The sequence below is a fragment of the Ochotona princeps genome, chromosome 24, assembly GCF_030435755.1.
Source record: "Ochotona princeps isolate mOchPri1 chromosome 24, mOchPri1.hap1, whole genome shotgun sequence".
Classification (NCBI taxonomy): domain Eukaryota; kingdom Metazoa; phylum Chordata; class Mammalia; order Lagomorpha; family Ochotonidae; genus Ochotona; species Ochotona princeps.
The window spans coordinates 34,421,128-34,440,836 of NC_080855.1; the positions used below are offsets into that span (position 1 = coordinate 34,421,128).

The 19,709-nt window shown below is 42.9% G+C and overlaps 1 protein-coding gene across 1 annotated transcript in view; it reads right to left on the reverse strand.

Annotated features, from left to right (window-relative positions):
- Positions 1-6,211: 6,211 nt before the first annotated feature.
- Positions 6,212-19,709, reverse strand: part of LOC131483163 (ankyrin repeat domain-containing protein 26-like) — a 33,596-nt gene continuing 20,098 nt past the window's right edge. Inside the window, exon 5 of the mRNA XM_058680493.1 lies at positions 6,212-6,394. Within this exon, the coding sequence (XP_058536476.1) occupies positions 6,212-6,394 (183 nt within the window). The remainder of the gene's footprint in view (positions 6,395-19,709) is intronic.

Sequence of the window (19,709 nt, forward strand, 5' to 3'; positions counted from 1 at the left end):
AGCACCCAAACAGCACATGTGAAAACCGGGGGGGAGGAGGCAAAGCTGACAGGGGAATGTGGGCTCCCCTGCTGGACTACTTCCATTGGAAAGCATGAGTCGGGATGGGGGGCAGATCAGACTAGGCAGGGTTATAACATCTGTGGGCCTCATGTGAGCTAGACAAGAGAAGGGCCAGGTTGGGCTGACTGTTCTGACTGGTGCAAGCAAATATTAGAGTGGATGAGGGTTGGTTGGGTTTAGCCATAGCATCAGATGGCAGAGGCAGGCACTGGGAGCTAATTCTGTCAAGTCAAATGCCAGAACAACCTGGAGAGTGCATAATCTGGGAGTGGGAGTGGCCTAGTAGAGAGATAGTGGGCACCTCCCTCGGGGTACCACTCTCACTGGACAACATGAACACCAGGACAGGGGCAGGGGTGGCTAGACAGAAAGGCACCTGTCAGTATGTGTGTGGGCTGGATAGTAGGTTGGTTGGGTTGAGCTGGGCTTCAATGCCCATTGACATGTACGAGAGCTAAATGGGATGTGGGACAGACTGGACAAGCCTGCGGTGCATACTGGCAAGCATGGGAACCAGGGTAGGGGGCAGAACTGGTGGGGGTTATGGGGAATTGTCCCAACTAGGCTGCAGCTCCCACTGGTTTGCATGAGGACCAAGTATGAAGTGGGCAGGATCGAACTGGACTACAACACCCGTTGGCTCATGAGGAAGACAGAGCTGGAAACAGAACTGACTCAGCAGTAGCAATGACCAGCATGTACAAAAGCTGATTGGCACTACGGATGGTGTTGGACCCTGTACTAGCAAACTCACGCAAGAATCAGGTCTGAGATCATCTCATATGAGGTTTCTTTGGAGATCCCTCCAACTGAACTGATAATCTTTTTTTTATTATAAATAATACATATTTATTAAAAATTCAAATACAGAAATAAAAGCACAATATCCCACCCAGTATACAGACAGCCACATAAACCCCCTTCCCTCTAATCCCATTCCCCAGAGGTTATCACTGTGAACAAGTTAAAGTATATCCTTTGAAACATTTTCCTTTGTATATACAAGAATATATAAACACACATGAATGCACTTTTGCCTTTTGGAAAAATGAAATCATGTAAATGTACATATTAATCTTCAATTTCTATCTTCATTCATTCAATATACAGAAAATTCACAACAAATCTGATTATCAGTCCTCTTGGGTTCATTTTCCATTATATAAAATTCATATTCATGCATCAATTACAAAACTCTTGATCATATACTTCCTGCCATCTTTGAGTCTCATCTCTAACCACTCCAGTATGAAAAGACTGGAACATAAATTACCTTAAATTCTTTTTGAAACAAAGGCAGTACAATCAAACAAACAAACAAAGTAGGAACACACTCTGTCATTCCTAGATTTTGCCTTTTCACTTTGTGTTACATTCTGCCTGGACTTTTCCATCTGGCGAGTCCCTAATTCTTCCAACAATCAGCTTAAAAATGATCTCTAGAAGACAAGACTTCCCAACTTTTTTCAAGACATAATCACTTCTCTATTTACCCCTATACTTTATAGCTAGCTTCTTAATTGTACTTATCTCACAGTACTGCAGTAATTCATTTACATGTTTTGAGTTACCTCTCCATCCAAAGGATCTGATGGAGTGTTTATCTTGGAGCAGGTACTCAGTAATTTAACTTGGGATATGGTTCTGTGCATCGTAGGTACTCAGCAAATGTTCCTAAAGCATTGGTTCCTCAACAGTTAAATTACTGAACTGCTAATCTTAGAACTCCAACCATGAAGAGACTGACAGCCAGTGGATTCTGAATAGGTTTCATGGCGATTGAAATGGCGAGACTGGCAGCAATTCAGAACTGTTGAACTATCAAAACTGCTTGAGCAGGACCCTCGGAGCATGCCTCACGTTGGGGATCTGGGATGGGTGGGAGGTTGGGTGGGGCTTTTCCCTTTGTTTCTCCCCGACCCCAGATACAGGGAAAAAAATGATAATCTTAGTGTGGAAACAACGGTATTACCCACTTTCACCCCGTAGCCCTTGACCCTTTGTACCCTAATCAACTAAGTAAGATTATTAAAAAATAATAAAAAAAATTTATTTTAAAAAAACAAAAACATTCCTTTGAAAAAGTTTATATTTCAAGTAAATATTCTGGCCTATCATCCAGTCATTATTCTTATATATTCATTTTTATGCTTCTGTTTGTTAAAATGGAATCAAATTATGGCATTTTAAAATCTTTTCAGATGCACTTTCAAATTATTACTTCACATTCATGTTCTGGATTATTCTATGTATATACACCTATTAATCCATGCAACATCAACATGTTGGGGTGCTGATACTTGGATCAGATGTAATCATAATAAATGTCCATAGAGTAGTACTAATTGTGGTCAAGAATGCAAAATCCTTGTGATAATCATTTGATGAAGCAATATGGTTACCAAGAAAAGAAGAAAGCTTCAAGATCCTGACACATTGCCCACTTTACAAAAGATACTTATTTCACATCTTCATTCAAAGCTAGGAAAATAAATTATAGCACAATATGTGAGCAGGTAGTAGGTTACCTAAATAAAGAATAATGGGAAGATTCTAAACAAACAAACAAACAAACAAACAAACAAAACTCAAGGGAAGGCAGTCAAATGCACATGTAAAGATGCTCTGTCCTAATCTTTAGCAAAATACAAACCCACAATTGGACAGCACTTTCCACTCACCAGCACAGCTGCCATTTCAAGGAGAAACAAAGTAAGCGTGGGTGGGAATATGGGAAAAATTAGAACCCTTATGCATTGCCACTGGGAACATAAAATGGCACATCCACTGTAGTAAATAATTTAGCAGTTCCTTAAACAAATTTTGTCAAGTTAAATATAGAACTACCATATGCAGCAACTCAAATCCTCAGGGCAAATCCAAAGATCTGAGAAGAGCATGCAAATACATCTTTGTACACGAATGTTCATAGTAGCATTATTTGTCACAACTAAAAGGTAGAAACAATAAAAATGCCTCCAATAGATGGATGGATCAATCAGATTTGGTACATACAAACACTAGAATATTACAGCCAAAAAACAGAAGGCTGTGGTGTGGTACAGCTGCATAAGGAACAACCTCTGACGTCATCATTCCATACTGATGCTGGTTAGTCCTGACTGCTCTGCCTTTGGTCCAGCTCCCTGCTATTTCTTTCCAGAAGGCAGTAGAAAATGGCCCTAACTGTTTGGACCCTGCATCCATAGGAAAGACCAGAAGGGAGTTCAATCCTCTTGGCTTCACCCTGCCCCAACTCTTGCCAGTGTAATCACCTGTGGATCTCTCTGTCTGCTCTCTATATAACTGTGCCTTTCAAAATACTGAATATTTTTTAAAAAGAATCAAGAGGTAAACATGGTAAGCTTCGCAAACTTTATTATGCTAAGTGAAAAAAGAAACACAAGGTCATATATCACATGCATACAAAACCTTCTGAATACAGAAATCCATCGAAACAAAGCAATTGGAGGGGAGAGAATTGGGTAGACTGCATGACCTCATGATATAATTAAAAGGACATAAAACATCATACATGAGGCAAATGCAAGCAAACTGTGCATACAATAATGTCACCTGACTGTATAGAGTAAAGTGGTTAATAGTAGGGTTTGACATGGCAGTCTTTGTGTCGGAGTACCAGTTTGAGTACTGGATATTGCACCTCCAATCCAGCTCCCTGTTGATGAATTGAAGGAGAATATGATCCATGTGCTTGGATTCCTGAACCCATGCTGGAACCCACATGGAGCTCCTGGCTGCTGGCTTCAGTCTGGCCCAGTTCTGGTTACTGTGGCCATTTTGAGAGTGAATCAGTGGATGGGAGATTTAGGTCTCTAACTGCCTGCTTCTCTCCCTCTGACTTGCTGCCTTTAAGATTGCTTATGACCTGGAAAGCAGCAGTGGCTGGCTCAAGTCCTGGGGCACATGTACCCAGCAGTTCCTTGCTCAGAGCTTCAAGTCAGTTCAGGTGCAGCAGCTGTGGCCATTTGAGGAGTGAACCAATGGATAGCAGGTCTCTCTCTCTAATTCTCCATCTCTATAAATTTACCTTTCAAATAAAGTCAAATTGATAAACAAACACAAGTGGCTCTGTATATATCTATGCATCTATGGGAATAATAGAGTATACAGGAAGAGGTTAAGGACATAGCAGAGAAAGAGAAATGTGATCAATGGAGGACCCAAGTTCTTGATTATATGGCATGGATGGCCATCAGTCTTGAATAGGAACCTGCTGCTTGGTCTTCTGAGATAGGATAGATGATGAAGAGTAGAGATGGGGCATGGGACTCAGAGTTCTATTCTGACAGCTTCAGATGAATGCTGATAGAAGGGTGGGGAAAAAAGATGTGAAATAGTCATGTTGAAGAGTGTGAAAGGGAATGCCATGAGATGTGTAAGCAGCTCTGAGAGCACACCTGAGCAGTCATGAACTCATAGTCAGACAGCAAGCAGCACTCAGGGAAAGGCAGACCACAGATGTCGCTCTGCCTGGAGTTTGGTCACTAGGATTAGAAAAGTGAGCAAGAAGGTTTGGTGCCATGGTGTAGTGAGCTAAGCCTTGGCTGCAGCACTGGTATTCCTTACGGGTTGAGGTTTAAGTCCCAGCTGTTCCACTTCTGATCTAACTTCCTGGTAATGTGCTGGGAATGCTGCAGAGGAGGGTCCAAGTCCTTGGGCCTCTCCATCCACATGGGAAACACAGAAGAGGCTCTTGAATTTGTATCAGCTCAGCTCCAGATACTACATCCTTTTGAAGAGTGAACCAGCAGATGTAAGTGCTCTCTTTCTCTCTCTCTCTCGCTCTCTGTCTCTAACTCTCCTTTACTCAGTAACCCTACCTTTCAATTCATTTAAAAATACATAAATAAAATGAGCAATTCACCATGAGGGGAGGGCCTGGGGAGGGGTTGGGGGAACATCAGAACCTATGAGACAATGTTATAAAATGAAATGCAATAAAAAAGAATAATCCAAAAAAAATGAGAGAAAGCAAAGTAACAGACAAGGCAATTGAAGATAGCTAGAAAGAGTTGAGCATAAGAAACATCTAACCTGGAAGCTCTATGAGCAGTTTCCACTACCTAATGAAAAACATGGGTGATCAAATGGGATGAAAAGACTCCTAAAGCAGGGTCCTTGGAGTGGATCACAGTAAACAACATAGGGACTTGACTTTCAGAGGTCATCATGGAAGGGAGAGACCAAGGTCAATAAAGAAAATGACAGAGATGTGAAGACTTGGAAGCTGTGCAGCCACAGTGCTGGACAGTCCATCTCCATGGACGTCTCAGCCACCACAAATAATGGGAGGAAACACCATAGGTCAGAATTGGAACTTGCTCCAAAATGACATAGTGACAGTCAAGTGGTCAAAAGACAACAGCTATGAGGACAGTGCAGCAGTAACAGAGTGTCTGAAGCCATGACCTGCCACAGAACTGAACTGCTGTACATGTAGGAGAAAAGGGGGCAATGTCAGCTCCAGGGAAGAAAGAAAGGACTTGCAGCCTGAGGTTGGAGTGCCATTCGTGGCCATTTGGGTTAAGAGGGAGCTTGATCTGGAGACAAGCGCTCAGCCTCGGACACAAATAGCTTCTCTGAGCCTTGGAGTCTAATCAATAACACATGATACAACAACCAGATATTATGCAGAACATCAGAATGTACCATATACAGACCTTTGGTTGAGACTGGGATGTAATGGTTTGAAGCCTTTTTGGCTAATTCCTGCTGGAGGGGCAGCAGCTCCTTCCCAGTGTGCAGGACAGTTTTGATTTCTTCAGAACTGTCTGACAACTCGATGGGGAATTAGGTATTGAGCTCTTATTCCTCTTTCCTTGCAGGAGAGAAACGAAAAACACTGTGGAAGAAACATCCAGCACACTGTGGCTTAATTCTTAAGGCCCACCAGCCTCCCTGAACCTCACCCCAGGAAGGTCGGGCCTTAATCCTAACCAGCAGTCAGTGAAACACCTTTTTGGAGCGGAGGTCAAGTTTAGCCCTGCAGACACAGGAAAACATTACAGGCTAAAAACACCTCAGTGTCTCTGTGACGCATGTCATCTTGAGTGCTGAAGCCCGGATCCACTTCCAGAGAGCCATGCTGTCTGGATTCATATTTACCTTTCTTGCAGTTGCCACCTCAGTACTTCTTGTCTCCCTTACAGAGTGCACGCAGCTGGGAGATGAGCATGGACTTCGATGCTTGGAAGACGGCTTCAATGCTGCCATGTTTGCTTTGAACCACATTGTAGCCACCCTGCCCTCGAGACAGCACACGATGAGCACTGAGTATCCAGAGCCACCAATCAACATTTTTGATGACCTGCAAGGAAAGAGGAACAAGAGCTCAAAACCTGATCCCTCCATCAGGTTGTCAGACAGTTCTGCAGAAGCCAAAGCTGTCCTGTGCCCTAGGAAGGAGCTGCTGCCCCACCAGCAGGAATTAGACACAGACAAAGGTTTCAAACCCTCACACTCCAGTCTCAACCAAAGGTCTGTATATGATACATCCTGATAGTCTGCATAAGATTTCTTTAAACATGGGCACAAGCCAACACTTTCATTAAGACAAAGATTAACAATGCTAGTTCCAGGATAGGTGTGATGAAGATTAGTATGAAAATACTTGCTTTGCATGTTCCGGGATCCCATATAGTCACTGGCTCATGTCCCAGCTGCTCCACTTCCCATCCAGTTTCCTGCCTGTGGCCTGGGAAAGCAGTCGAGGATGGCCTTGGGACCCGGCACCTGCATGGGAGACCTGAAGAAAGTTCTGTTTCCTGGCTTCAAATAGGCTGAACTCCTGCCATTGTGGCCATGTGGGGAGTAAACCAGTGGATGGAAAAATCTTTCTCTCTCTATGTCTTCTCTGTAAATCTGCCTTTCCAAAAATAAATAAATAAATAAATAAATAAATCTTTTAAAAATGCTAATTATTTTTTTCCATGAATCAACAACTGAATGAAAAGTGAGTTTATTTATTTGATTCAAAAGGCAGAGAGAGGCACTCAGCAAGCTAATCCTCTTTGCTGTGCTCAAGGCTTCTCATGTAGGTGCCAGTTCCTGTCATGGTTGTTCCACTTCAGATCCAGCTTACAGCCCAGGAAAGCTGTGGAGGATGGCCCAAGACCTTTGGACCTTGCACCCACATGGAAGCCTGTTAGGCTTAGAGGCAACTGTGACAAAAAAAGAGAGTCTTAGTTTAGATAAAGGGTTTTCTTAGAGGACAGTGTGATGGACTGCTTCATGACAAAACAGACCAGACCACTTCCACGTAGCAGAGTAACTGTGTGAGGAAAATGGTAGCCCAGAGTATAAAGCAATGGGCTTTTATATATCTTAGGCAGAGAGGATGGGAGAAGGTAGCAGCTTCTGGTTGCACATGCTTGTGATGTGTACCAAGTCACATTTAGAGCAGGTTACTCCTTGTGGTGGGCTGGTACAAGGCTTGAATGGTTCCTGTAGGGCATCCTCAACATTCCAGACAAGGCTGGATGATCCATTGTGAACTCTGATCCTGCTCTACCAAACCTAACAGAGCACAGAAGCTACTCCCTCCTGAACACCTGATTGGCTCAGCAGCGATTGGGGGAGTGAACCAACAATTGGAGCATCATCCTCTGTCTCTCCTTCCCTCTCTATGAAACATGACTTTAAAATACAAATAGGCCCGGCACAGTAGTCTAGTGGCTAAATCCCTCACCTTGCATGAACCAGGATCCAATATGGGCACCAGTTCTAATCCTGGTAGCCCCGCTTCCCATCCAGCTCCCTGGGCTGTAGCCTGGGACATCAGTGGAGAATAGGCCAAAGACATAATCCACGTGGGAGACTTGGAGATGGCTCCTGGCTTCAGATCGGCTCAGCTCTGCCCATTGTGGCCACTTGGGGAATGAAACAATGGATGCAGAGTCTTCCTCTCTGTCTCTCTTCCTCTCTCTCTCTCTCTCTCTCTCTCTCTCTCTATATATATATATATATATATATATATATATATATATATATATATATATATTTATGTGCACACACACACACACACACACACACACCAGTGTGGCAGTCTACTAGCTAAAGTCCTCATCTTGTGTCTTCCAGGATCCAATGTGGGCATCGATTTGTACCCCGGCAGCTCCACTTCCCTTCCACTTCCCTGGCTATGGCCTGCAAAAGCAGCAGAGGATGACCCAGAGTCTTGTGATCCTGCACCCACATGGGAAACCCAGAGAAGTTCCTGGCTCCTGGCTTCGGAGTGCAGAGGGGCATCATAAGCTTGCAGGTGGCCGGGAACATGAGTTTACCTAAGCTAATGTCACGGAGGTTGATGAGCTGAGAGTATACAGAACTGTGGGGAGGGCTGGGCAGCACTCACTCAAGGCAGCTGGTGGGAGCTGACATCAGTAACCCAGACAAAACAACATTGGCTCAGTGGTGAACATGTTGAGCAGGGGTTAGAATCTGGCTCTTTTCTGCAAACAGAACAGGACCTGCTGACAGATTAGATGTACACTGTGAGTAATAGAGAAGTCAGGGATGGCAGCTGGGGCGCAGCAGGCCAACATACTGCTCCCCACATCAGTTTCCCATATGAGATGGCCGGACTGAACACTGCCTCCTCTGCTTCTCATCAAGCTCCCTGCTAATGCTCCCAGAAAGCAGCAGTTCATGGCTCTGGCAGCTCAGCTCCTGCCACCCCCACCCACACAGGAGACTCAGCTGCAGCTTCTGGTTCCTGCCTTCAACCTGCCCCAGTCCCAGTGTTATGGCCACTTGGACAGTGTATAGCCAAGAATGATCTCTACCAATCTCTGTCTCTTTCTCCTTCTTTCTCCCATATTCTCTTTCTTCTTTTCCTAATTTCCCTTTTCTCTTGTACTTTATTTTGTCTTTCACATAAACAAAACTTTATTTTAAAAAAGGAAAACAAGTAGACAAATGGGAGAATAAAGTTAAAATACATTGAAATGGTAAAGCCTTTTAAGTAGCACAGGTTTGAACATACTGATTTTAAGATACTTACTACACATTCTTATGAGAAGTAAGACAGGGAGCCAAAAATGAAAACTCATATGAGTTCTTTTTTTTTTCTTTTTTTTTTTTTTTTTGTATCTTATGAGGTTTATTCCAGCGGGGAAGAAACGGGGTGGAGGGGAAGGGAAGGGGGGGGAAGGGAGGCCGGAAGAAGAGGGGAGAGGAAAGAAGAAGAAAGAGCAGAGAGGAGAGAGAGAGTGCCGCACCAGGGAGCCTTTTTGTCTTGTAGGTGTTGGGGGGGCGGGGATTGGGAGGGTTTGAGGGCAGGCCCCAGGGGATTGGCAACTGCAGGTGAATGCCTAGGGATGATTGATGAGTGGGTGGGGTTGGGGAAGGGACTGGAAGATTGGGGGTGGGAATCTCAGGTGGAATGCCAGGTTACATCTGATTGGTGGATGGCTAGACTGGCGTGAATTTCATGGGCTGTGAGGAAGAAGAAATGGCACCAGGTCCAGGGTGGGATATTTGAATAACTCCTTACATTCCTCCCTTTTGTTATACATAAAGGAAGAGGGGCATTGTTCTCACATGAATTGAAACTAGAAACATAAAACCACAAAACAGAAAGAACCGGTGAGAACATACGGCCAGGAGAAAAAACAGAAAGCAAATGGATCAGAGACTGAAGGAGAAATACAAAAGGACATTCCTTAATAACGAATAATCTTAAAGAAAACACTCCAAAAAAGAAGGTTTGTGATGGAAATCTGACTTCAGGATGAATAGCATAAAAGGGAAAAAAAATCTCAATCACAGAAAATAATCCATAGCAGCCACTACTCAACTTAACATGGGTCTCAGAAAACAAGAAAAAAAAAAAAAAAAGAAAAGAAACAAACAGGAAAAGGAATAGACAGACAGACAGACAGAGAAGGAAAAAATGTATTCAAGAAATAGTATCAGAACTGATGCATAGAAACCTTCAAATCAAAACCATCCAAGTGTCCAGATCATGGATGGGAAGAGCTAACCTAGTCGTCTCACAACTTTCAAACATCAACAATTGTCTTAGCCTCTCATTAGTGCCACATAACACCCAAAGGACCCTGACCTTCCGACCCACTTTGTGGCTCAGCAGGCAGGTGAATCTGCCACTCACAACACTAGTGTCCCATTTCCAAGTGCTGGTTTGTGTCCCAGTTGCTGTTTCTGATCTAGCTCCCTGCTAATGCACCTGGCAGGGCAGCAGAAGATGGCCAAGTACTTCAAAGAACCTCAAAAACTGTGAGTCAAAATCAACCTTTCCTGTTTATAAAAAGAGCTTCTATCTTTTCTTAAGATTTATTTATTTGAAAGGCAGAACATTAGTGAGAGAGGAGTGACAGAGACCTTCAATTCACTGGGTTACATTCCAATGCACACCAACACCTGCGGCTCGGCAAGGCCAAAGCTAGGGCCCCGGAACTCCACCGCATCTCCCACATGAGCAGTACACACTCAGCCATCATCTGCTGCCTCCAAGGAACAGGAAGGTGGATCAGAAACACAATGACTGGGACTCTAACTGGCACTCTGATAATGGATGCCATATCCCAACCAGCAGCCTAACCAGCTGCACAGCAACACTCAGACCAGCCTTAGAAGAAGTAGCAGGGAAAGAACGCTGATTTGATGCTTAGAGTTCTCTTTGCCTTTCATGGGTTTCCCATCTTTGCTGCTAAGGACAACCCTGAGCAAGAAAACTGAAAATCTAAGAAGTATTATGGTATCTGACATCCACAAGAGGGCAGTAGAACCCTCCACAGTGATACACAATGAAAGGTCCCTGATTTTCTTCATTTCAGCCTTACTAAGAATCCTTTCCTAGAAACCACTGAACAGCTATGACATCACAACTAAGAAGCAGGGAGTTCCTAGATGCCAGTACAGCATGAAAAGCATCTTTTAGCTAGGTATTTGCAGTGTGTGTCTACTTGAACACTCTATTAACACTAACAGAAGTCAAAATTTAACTAAACAGACAGGTCAAGTTGTAAAAGCTAGGGACACTGGAACACTGCTGCTGCCAGGCTTTGCTTGCTATCCTCAACTCCTACCCACACAGGAACTACTAAGGGCACTGTCTCCTTTCTGCTGAAGCACAAGAAGGAACAGAATAAAGAGGCTCACTCCATTGACCCCCTGGCACCAACAATCAGCAGTCAATGGACACAGAGAGGAAACCTGAGGCTGGCAGTGTGGCATAGCACGTTAACTCTTCCCTGTGACAAAATCCCAAAGTGAAATGCTCAGAGTCCCAGAGGCTCTGCTTCCAATCAAGTCTGATAATGTGCCTGGGAAAGGAATGTATGACAGCCCAAGTGCTTAGGCTCTGCCACGCATGTAGGACCCAGATGGAGTTCCAAGATTCCAGATTTGATGTGGCCTATCCCTTGCCACTGTGGCCATCTGGGGAGCAAACTAACCGATGAGAGTCCTGTCATTCTTCCTTTCAAGTAAAAAGATAAATCAATATTAAGGAAAGAAAGAAAAAACTCAGTCACCAGGAGGAAAAACAGTGTGTGCAATGCAAGAGGGTGAAAACTAAAGATTACAAGAATGATTCAGTTCACTGAATATGCTAGCATTTTCTGAAAATGTCATGACATCCAAGGACAAGCACCATCTAGTGGTCTTGCTTACTGTGGCAGTACCAGTCTGGGAACCATAAGAAATCTTCACTCCAAACAGAAAGCTATTCTTCCTGGGAAGGGAAACATAACCATTGGTCAACATTTCCTGGCTCTTTTTTAAATGGGTTTCACCTGTGAGTTCTGGGCCATAAGAATAAAGAGTTATACACACTCAGAGTCTGAACATTTGTCTCACATTTCACAAAAAATGAAAGTTATATCCCCTTTTTAATCCTCTCTACCTTTCTGGTTGCACTTCTCAGGTATTAATCCCTCAGTGTTGTTACAAGCACATTTTAAAGTCAGGGCCCAAGTTTCTGAAACTCTACCATCACTACCATTCACTCTAGGGTCTGACGACCCTATCATCCCTCAGTGTGGACAGAGGACTGTGGGGAGTGACTTACCAAGCTAGGCATGACCACAGAATGAACCAACACTTAAGGGTTAGGAATAGGCTGGGATGGTGTAGGCTGCAGCACCCACAGGTGATCCAAGAATAGAGCATGGGATGGGCAGGAACACAACATTCACCAGCACACAAAAAGGCTGAGATGAAGGGGGGCAGACTATTCTGAGTAGGGGCTTAGAATCCGATGACATGCATGAGGTCTGGAAAAGGACCTCATGGGGGTGCTTGGGGTACTCCCTTCTTGGACTGAAACAACTACTGTGAGCACATACCTGCACTTGTTGACAGGTATGTGGGCTGACTTAGGTGGTGGACTGAGCATGGCCAGGCTAAGCCATAGCACATTGGCAGGTACAGGAGCCAGGATGTGGTGTAGCCAGGTTGCACTAGGATAACACACCCTCCAGTTTGAATGGGAGCCAGGAATGAGGGCAGGCTGGGCAGGCCTATGCTGCAGCACCCACTGCCAGGAGTTGAGGATAGGAGTGGGTTGGCAGGCCAGGCTTCAGAATCCAATGACAAGGGTGAGGGCAAATCTTAGTATACATAAGATTTGTGGCTGGAGCAGTCCTAGTAGAGATGAGAGGTCCCCTTGCTAGGCTGCAGCTCCCATTGGTCAGTGCAAGAGCTAGGAATAGGGGTGAATGAGGCTGAACCACAACTATAATATACCTGGGCATGTGTGTAGGCTGGGTCTGGGAGTGTGCCAGACTAAGCTAGGCTCCAACTTCTGCTGGGGTTCATGAGAGCCAGAGTATGGGATGGGTGGAGGTAGTTGGTGGCACCCCTGATCCACAAAGGAGCCAGGGTTGTGGGTGGGCCAAGCAGAGATGGTCTGTATTCACAAGGCTGCAGTGAATCTTTTGACTTGAAGTGGCCCAAATCTGGCTAATCCATACAAAAATTACTGGAGATCCGGGACTGGGAACTGGTCTGACAGAAGAGCTTGAGGAACTCCCCTGTTATGACACAGTCCCAGCTGGTAAGCATGAGAATCAAAGCTGTGGGCATTCCAGGTGAGGCTGAGTTACAGTGTCCACTGTCATAAAAGTGGGTCAGGTTTAGAGGCAGGCCAGGATGGGGTCTGCAACACCCACTGGCAGGTGTGAGAGTCAGGATGAATTGCAGGCCAGGCTGGGTTGCAATGCAACACATAAGTGCTAGGACTGGGAGTTGGCTGGGCAGTACCAGTCTGCTGCACCACCCAACATGGACTGTGGGCAGGTGTACAAAGCCAGGCTGCAACACCTAGCAATGAATGCCCAGATGAGATGGGCCATGTCAGTTTGTGTTGCAGTATTCATCAACACAAACAAGACCCTAGCCCAGGATCAAACCTGTTGGAAATGCTGTGAGAACTAGGACTGGAGGTGAGCTAGAATGGGCAGGACTGTAAAAACAATCAGCCTGCCTGTGAGCTGGGGTTGGGGGAGGTACAGGCTAGTCAGCACCATTGCACCTGCTGGTGCTTGCAAGGGCCACAGTAAGTGCCAACTGACTGGTCTTTGTCACACCATCCAATAGCAACTGCCACAACTGAGTAACAGTCATGTCAGACTGCGCCACAGCACTCCCTGGAAAGTGTGAAATCCAGGATTTGGATTGGGCCTAATAGGCAAACTGTGGGCACTGTTCTGCTGGACTGCAGCTCCTGAAAGTGTGCATGAGAGCCTAGACAAGTCATCAGCACCTGTCTGCATATGTATGGACGGAGTCATGGGGTGTGGGTTGTCATGTGAAGCTGCAATACCCATAGGTGTATATAGGAGCCTGTGGAATGTGGAACAAACCAGATTAGTTGGCTGTACATACTGGCATGAGCCCGAACCAAGGCTGGGGGTGGGGCTGGCGGGGGATATTGAGCGTTGCTCTAAAGCTGAGCTCCCGCTGGTGTGTGCAAGGGACAGCTTTGTGGCACACTGGAGGGAGCTGGGCCACAGCATCCATCACTTTGTGTAGGACCTGGGGCTGGGGACAGAACAAACCAGAGAATTAAAATTGCTCGTGTGTTTAGGTGCATATGAGTAACAACTGAACTGGATCCTGTGCTGGCTGGCATATGCAGCAGTCAGGTGTGGAGTCACCTTAGGAGAGGTTTCTCAGGAGAATCCCCAAGTGCACCGCTGAACTCAGAAGTTCGGTACCAGAGAATCATGTGATTTGTGATCTAACCTTTCATCTCTCAATTCAAAGATTTCTTTCTTTATTTATTTATTTTTCATTGCAAAGTCAGATACACAGAGATCAAGAGAGACAGAGAGGAAGATCTTCCATCTGATGATTCATTCCCCAAGTGACTGCAATGACCAGAGCTTTACCAATCAGAAGCCAGGAGCCCAGAGCTTCCTCCATGTCTCCCACGTGGTTGCAGGGTCCCCAAAGCTTTGTGCTTTCCAAGGCTGCTTTTCCAGGCCACAAGCTGGAAGGCAAGTGGGGCTGCCAGGATTAGAACCAGTGCCCTTATAAGATCCTGGCCTGGCCAAGGCAAGAACTTTAGCCACTAGGCCCCCATGCCAGGCCCCCATCTCTCAATTCAACCATTTTCATTAGTTGCTTGTTTATTCTTCCATGGGCTCTGAAAGAAGACACCGGATGTGTTTCCACTTGGGAGAAAAGTTGGGCACGTGCATGAAGTAAGATCAATGAGTGATGGATGAGTGGTTTAAAGCTTTCATGGTTTACAAGGCTTTCATGGTTTACAAGGCAGTGAGTTTAGGCTGGGTGGTCCAGGAACAGTTGGCTTCTAAGCTGTTTATAGCATATGGGCATTGCTGGGCTTATAAGGGACTGTTTACAATTTTACATTGTTGCCTGGCTGTGTTGGCAACTAGAGATTAAGGCAGACACAAACAGATCTCTAAAAGTCAGTTGTATGCCTGATAAACTTGATGAGAGATGGGTTTGCTTCTATACTCTTCCCTCCCATTAGTTCCTCCGGTCAGGTGTTGGCACAGCTGCAAGTGATTGACTGTGCAGAGCAGTCTGCCCAGAGTGAAGCTGCTCAGGACCCTTATACCCACATGCATGATCTGAATGGAGTTTCCAGCTCGTGGATTTAACCTCCTCGCTGTGGTGGGAAGGAAAAATGTCCACAACATTTTGTTGGAAATCTCTGTCTCTATTTCCCCATACATTGTTTCATACACAAAATTATTCAAACTATTGTACAAATTTTTTAATAAAGATTTTTTTTAAAATTTTTATTGAAAAAGCAGATTTCCAGAGAGAAGGAGGTGCAGAGAGAAAGATCTTCTGTCTGCTTGCTGGTTCACTCCCAAGGTGGCTGCAATGGCTGAAGTTGAGCTTATCCGAAGTCAGAAGTCAGCAACTTCTGGGATTCACATGTGAGCACAGGTTCCCAAAACTTTGAAACATCTTTTACTGCTTTCCCAGGCCACAGGCAGGGAGCTGGCTGGGAACTAGAGCAGCCGGGACACAAATCAGAACACATATGGAATCCTGGCACACACAAGGCAAGGATTTAGCTACTAGGCCGCTGTGCTGGGTCTAAATAAATTGCATAAAAGTTCTTCAGGTTATGTATATGAGGTCTATATGAAATGCTCTCAGAAATGAAATTTGGATTTAGACTTGAACATCATCTCCCAAGAAACTCATCATGAACATGCCAATAATCCAAAATCTGAGAAGAGCCAGAAAGCTGAACAGCATCTAATCCCAAGCGTTTCAGATAAGGGATACTGAACCTGTGCTTGTCAATCATCTGAAGTGTATGTCTTTGTCCATCAATCTCTCATTCATTTTCAAGAACATCATCTTCTTCTCTTCTTTTTTTAATGGTTTAAATTAATTTTTTATTTTCTATTTTATTTTTAATTTTATGATACAATTCCATAGTCTCTGGGATTTCCTTTACTCCATGCCCAAATTCCCTTCCCCCAACGGATTTCCCCCATTTTATTGCAATAGTATTTTCCTTCCCCCATACTATTACAATAGTATAGTATAGTATATAGAATAGTATATATTCATCACTTTACTATTTAAATACATCCTGATGTTGCCAGTACAGGAGATGGCAGACAGTCCAGCACAGGATCATCTTCTGATTGCCCTTTGGGTATCTTTATTTTCATGTTCAACAGGCAGTTATACTTGGTGTTTTCAGAATCAGATCATATCCATATAATATACCAACCCTATTAAACTCTGTACATAATTAACATGGTTGCTCTTTCTGTCCAATACTAATTTGGCCATTAGTCTAGAAAATGTCTCCCACCTCATCTGTTGAGGATAATTTTTATTTTCTTATCTTCAACAAATCTGTCAAATTTGTCCTGTTCTCTCCTTTGATACCTTATGCCCCTAATTCAGGGGCTTATTTTCATATTGTAATAATCTGTCTCCTGCTTTTACCTTGTCCTCTTCATTTCTAAAATTTTATGATAATTTTACAAATACAGTTTGCAAGCATCACACACATCGGTGATAACTATTGCATGAAGATCCAGGGACGTTACAGATGCTAAAATATTTTGCCACACTCTGTTTGGTAATTTATGCTCCATTTCCAGCTCATCATCTAACTTCATCTGGCAATATTTGCTCCAGAATAATAAAGGAATTTGTGTTTTGAATTTTTTCTTTCTGAACTATTTTCTCAATCACACATCACAAATCAATTACAGTTACACTTTCCCATGCCATACAGTTACAGCTTCAGAAATTTATTCAATCATGATTTCAAGCAGCTATGTGAAGACTCATAGGAATTTATTCATAGAATGCAGCTTACTGTATCTGGCAGCAGGCATTAAAAAAAAGAAAAACATTATTGCAATACAATTTTACAACAACAGAAATCCAAAAAATTCATGTTTGCTTATACTATCCCACCATTGAGCATGCTATTCCACTGACAGTCTTCCCCATTTCCTAATTTTTTTTTCTGGTAAATTTGTATTTCATCTTCTGTGGTTCCCCACATTGAAAGGACGTTGATCCTTTGTGCACACCATTATTTACATGTTGATTTCTCACCAAATTTACAGTGAGTTTTGAAGAAAAAATTGTTTAACTCATCTTTTTTTCTCTACAACAAATATATTACTTAAGACATGGCATAGGACTTCACTAATTCTAGTTTATGCCTAAATAGATTTGATGGTTCTGGGAATTCCATTCAAGTAGATTCTTACAACATAAAGTTGTGGTGCTTAGCTTCTTTCACTTGGCATGTTTTCAAGGTTCATCCATGTGACAACATGTACAAACCAATAATTAATTTTCGATGGATTAAAAAATATCATTGTGTGCACATCTTCAGTTGACACACAGTTGTGTTATTTTGTTGCTATTTTTAATAATGCTACTCTATAAGTGTTTTCTGTGTGAACATAGAATTTCATTTCTGTTCAGCCTTTATCTAGAAGTTGCTGTAGTATGTAGTAACCAATGCTTAAATTTCTGAGTAACTACCAACAATTTTCCAAGTAGCTACACTGCAACTTACATAGTACTATTTGAGGGTTTGACTTCCCTGCATTCTTGCATCTTTCTCCTCACCTCTGTACTACCTTTTGGCCTCATCGCCACCATCATCACCATCACCATCATTATCATCATAATCATATTATTATTACTATTATTATTCAAAACTGCCTCACTGGGGTTGATATTTCATTGTCAGTTTGATATTCACTGCCATTATTACTAAGCAAGTGAGTACCTTTTCATGTGTTAATTGGTCATTATTCTATCTTTTTTGGATAAATTTTTATTTATATTTTTCCCAATTGCAAATTAGGTTGTTTTTATTGTTGAATTAATAAGAATTCTTAATATATTGTGCGTACTAAAATGTTATCAGTTTCATAAGTTGCAAATGTTTTCTTCCATTCTTTGAGTTGTCTTTACACATTCTTAATAGTGTCCTTTAATACACAAAACTTTAATCTTAATAAAGTACACTTTGTTAATTTTTCTTCTATTTTTGTGGTTTTGGTGTCATTTCCATAGTGCCATTGTCAAATCCACAGTCATAAATATTTGTTTTCACATTTTCCCATAAGAACCTTTAGTTTTAATTACTACATGCCAATATTCTGTTCATGTTGGACTATTTATGTAAAATTGGGGAATAAAGACCAGATTTTATTTTCCATCTGGAGATCAGCTTGTCCCAGCACTGCTTGTGGAAAACCACCCTTTGCTTTGGTGAATGCCACGGACATCCTGCTTCTGATATTAATCATAGTTGTCTTCATTTTAGACAGATGGCCATGGGGGTGGGCATTTGATACAGTGGTTAAAACACCACAGAAGAAATATATATCTTGGAGTATCGGGATTTGAGTCAAGGATTTGCTGCTGATTCTGGTTTCCTGCCAATTTATACACTGGAAGACAATAAGTAATGCCTTATGTAGAGAGTCCCTAACACCCACTTTGGAAACTTGGATTGAGTTTCCTGCCACCTTTGCACTTCTAGCTTGTTGCAGGTATTTGAGAGGTGAACGGTAACTTACAATATGTCTCCCTCTCTCTTCTTTCAAGCAAATAGTGAAAAAAAATTGAAATTTATACAATGTTCTTTCTCATACCTCTTCCAAATCTCTTCTTCTTAGTGTTACTGTTTTTTGAAATCTCATCTCGCACAGAACAACTGATACCAAGCAACAAAGCTAGGAAATTCATCTTATTCAAGAACCCATATAACAAATTTTCCTTCATACTTTTGCTAGCTCATCATAGTTAAAGAGTTAAGAGCCGACTTTTAGAGCTTTTAATTGATTAGGATGATACTCTGCTGGCTCTGTCTTCAGACCAGAGAGGATATACCTAAGAAGCCGTTGAACTTGACTGGACAATAAGATGCTGGACTCTATGTTTGGTATACGCTTGCAATGGGGAAATCTCAACTGAACTTGAGCTGTGGTTATGCAGCAAGGTGGAGGAATCCACCATGGTGGGAGGGTTTGGGGAGGGGTGGGGAGAACCCAAGTATCTATGTAAATGTGTCACATAATACAATGTAATTACTGAAGTTAAATAATAAATAATTAAAAAAAAAAAAGAACACAAAGGTTTGGTAAAATGACAAATGAAAAAGTAGAGAGCAAATCGTGTTTCCTGACATTGCTTCTTCAGAGTTTTCATGGATTTTTTACAGGGTTTACTTACTTGCTTGGAAGACAGAGTGACAGAGAAAGAAAAGGATAGAGTGATAGAAATAGAGATACAAATACACAGAGAAAGAGATCTTCTTCCCACTGATTCACTCCCTGAATGGCCAGAAGCCACTGATGTGCCAGGCTAATCCAGGAGCCAGGAACTCCATCAGAGTAGAAATGGCTCTATTCTCACCAAGACCAAATATATCATGTCACACAGACATGACCTAGGCTAAGTATATAACACTGAGGGTTGGAATTTCTGGCTCCTTACTGTGGTCTGGCCAGGCAATGATCAATGTACGAATTCCATAACATACTAGGGGGAAGGGGACCCTTTCTCTTTCCTTTCATTCTGTCTTCCAAATATCTAACAATTAAAAATAAGATAAAATGTACAAAGGGTAAGAATGATATGTTTTGAAAAGAAACCAAAGTATAAACTTCTAT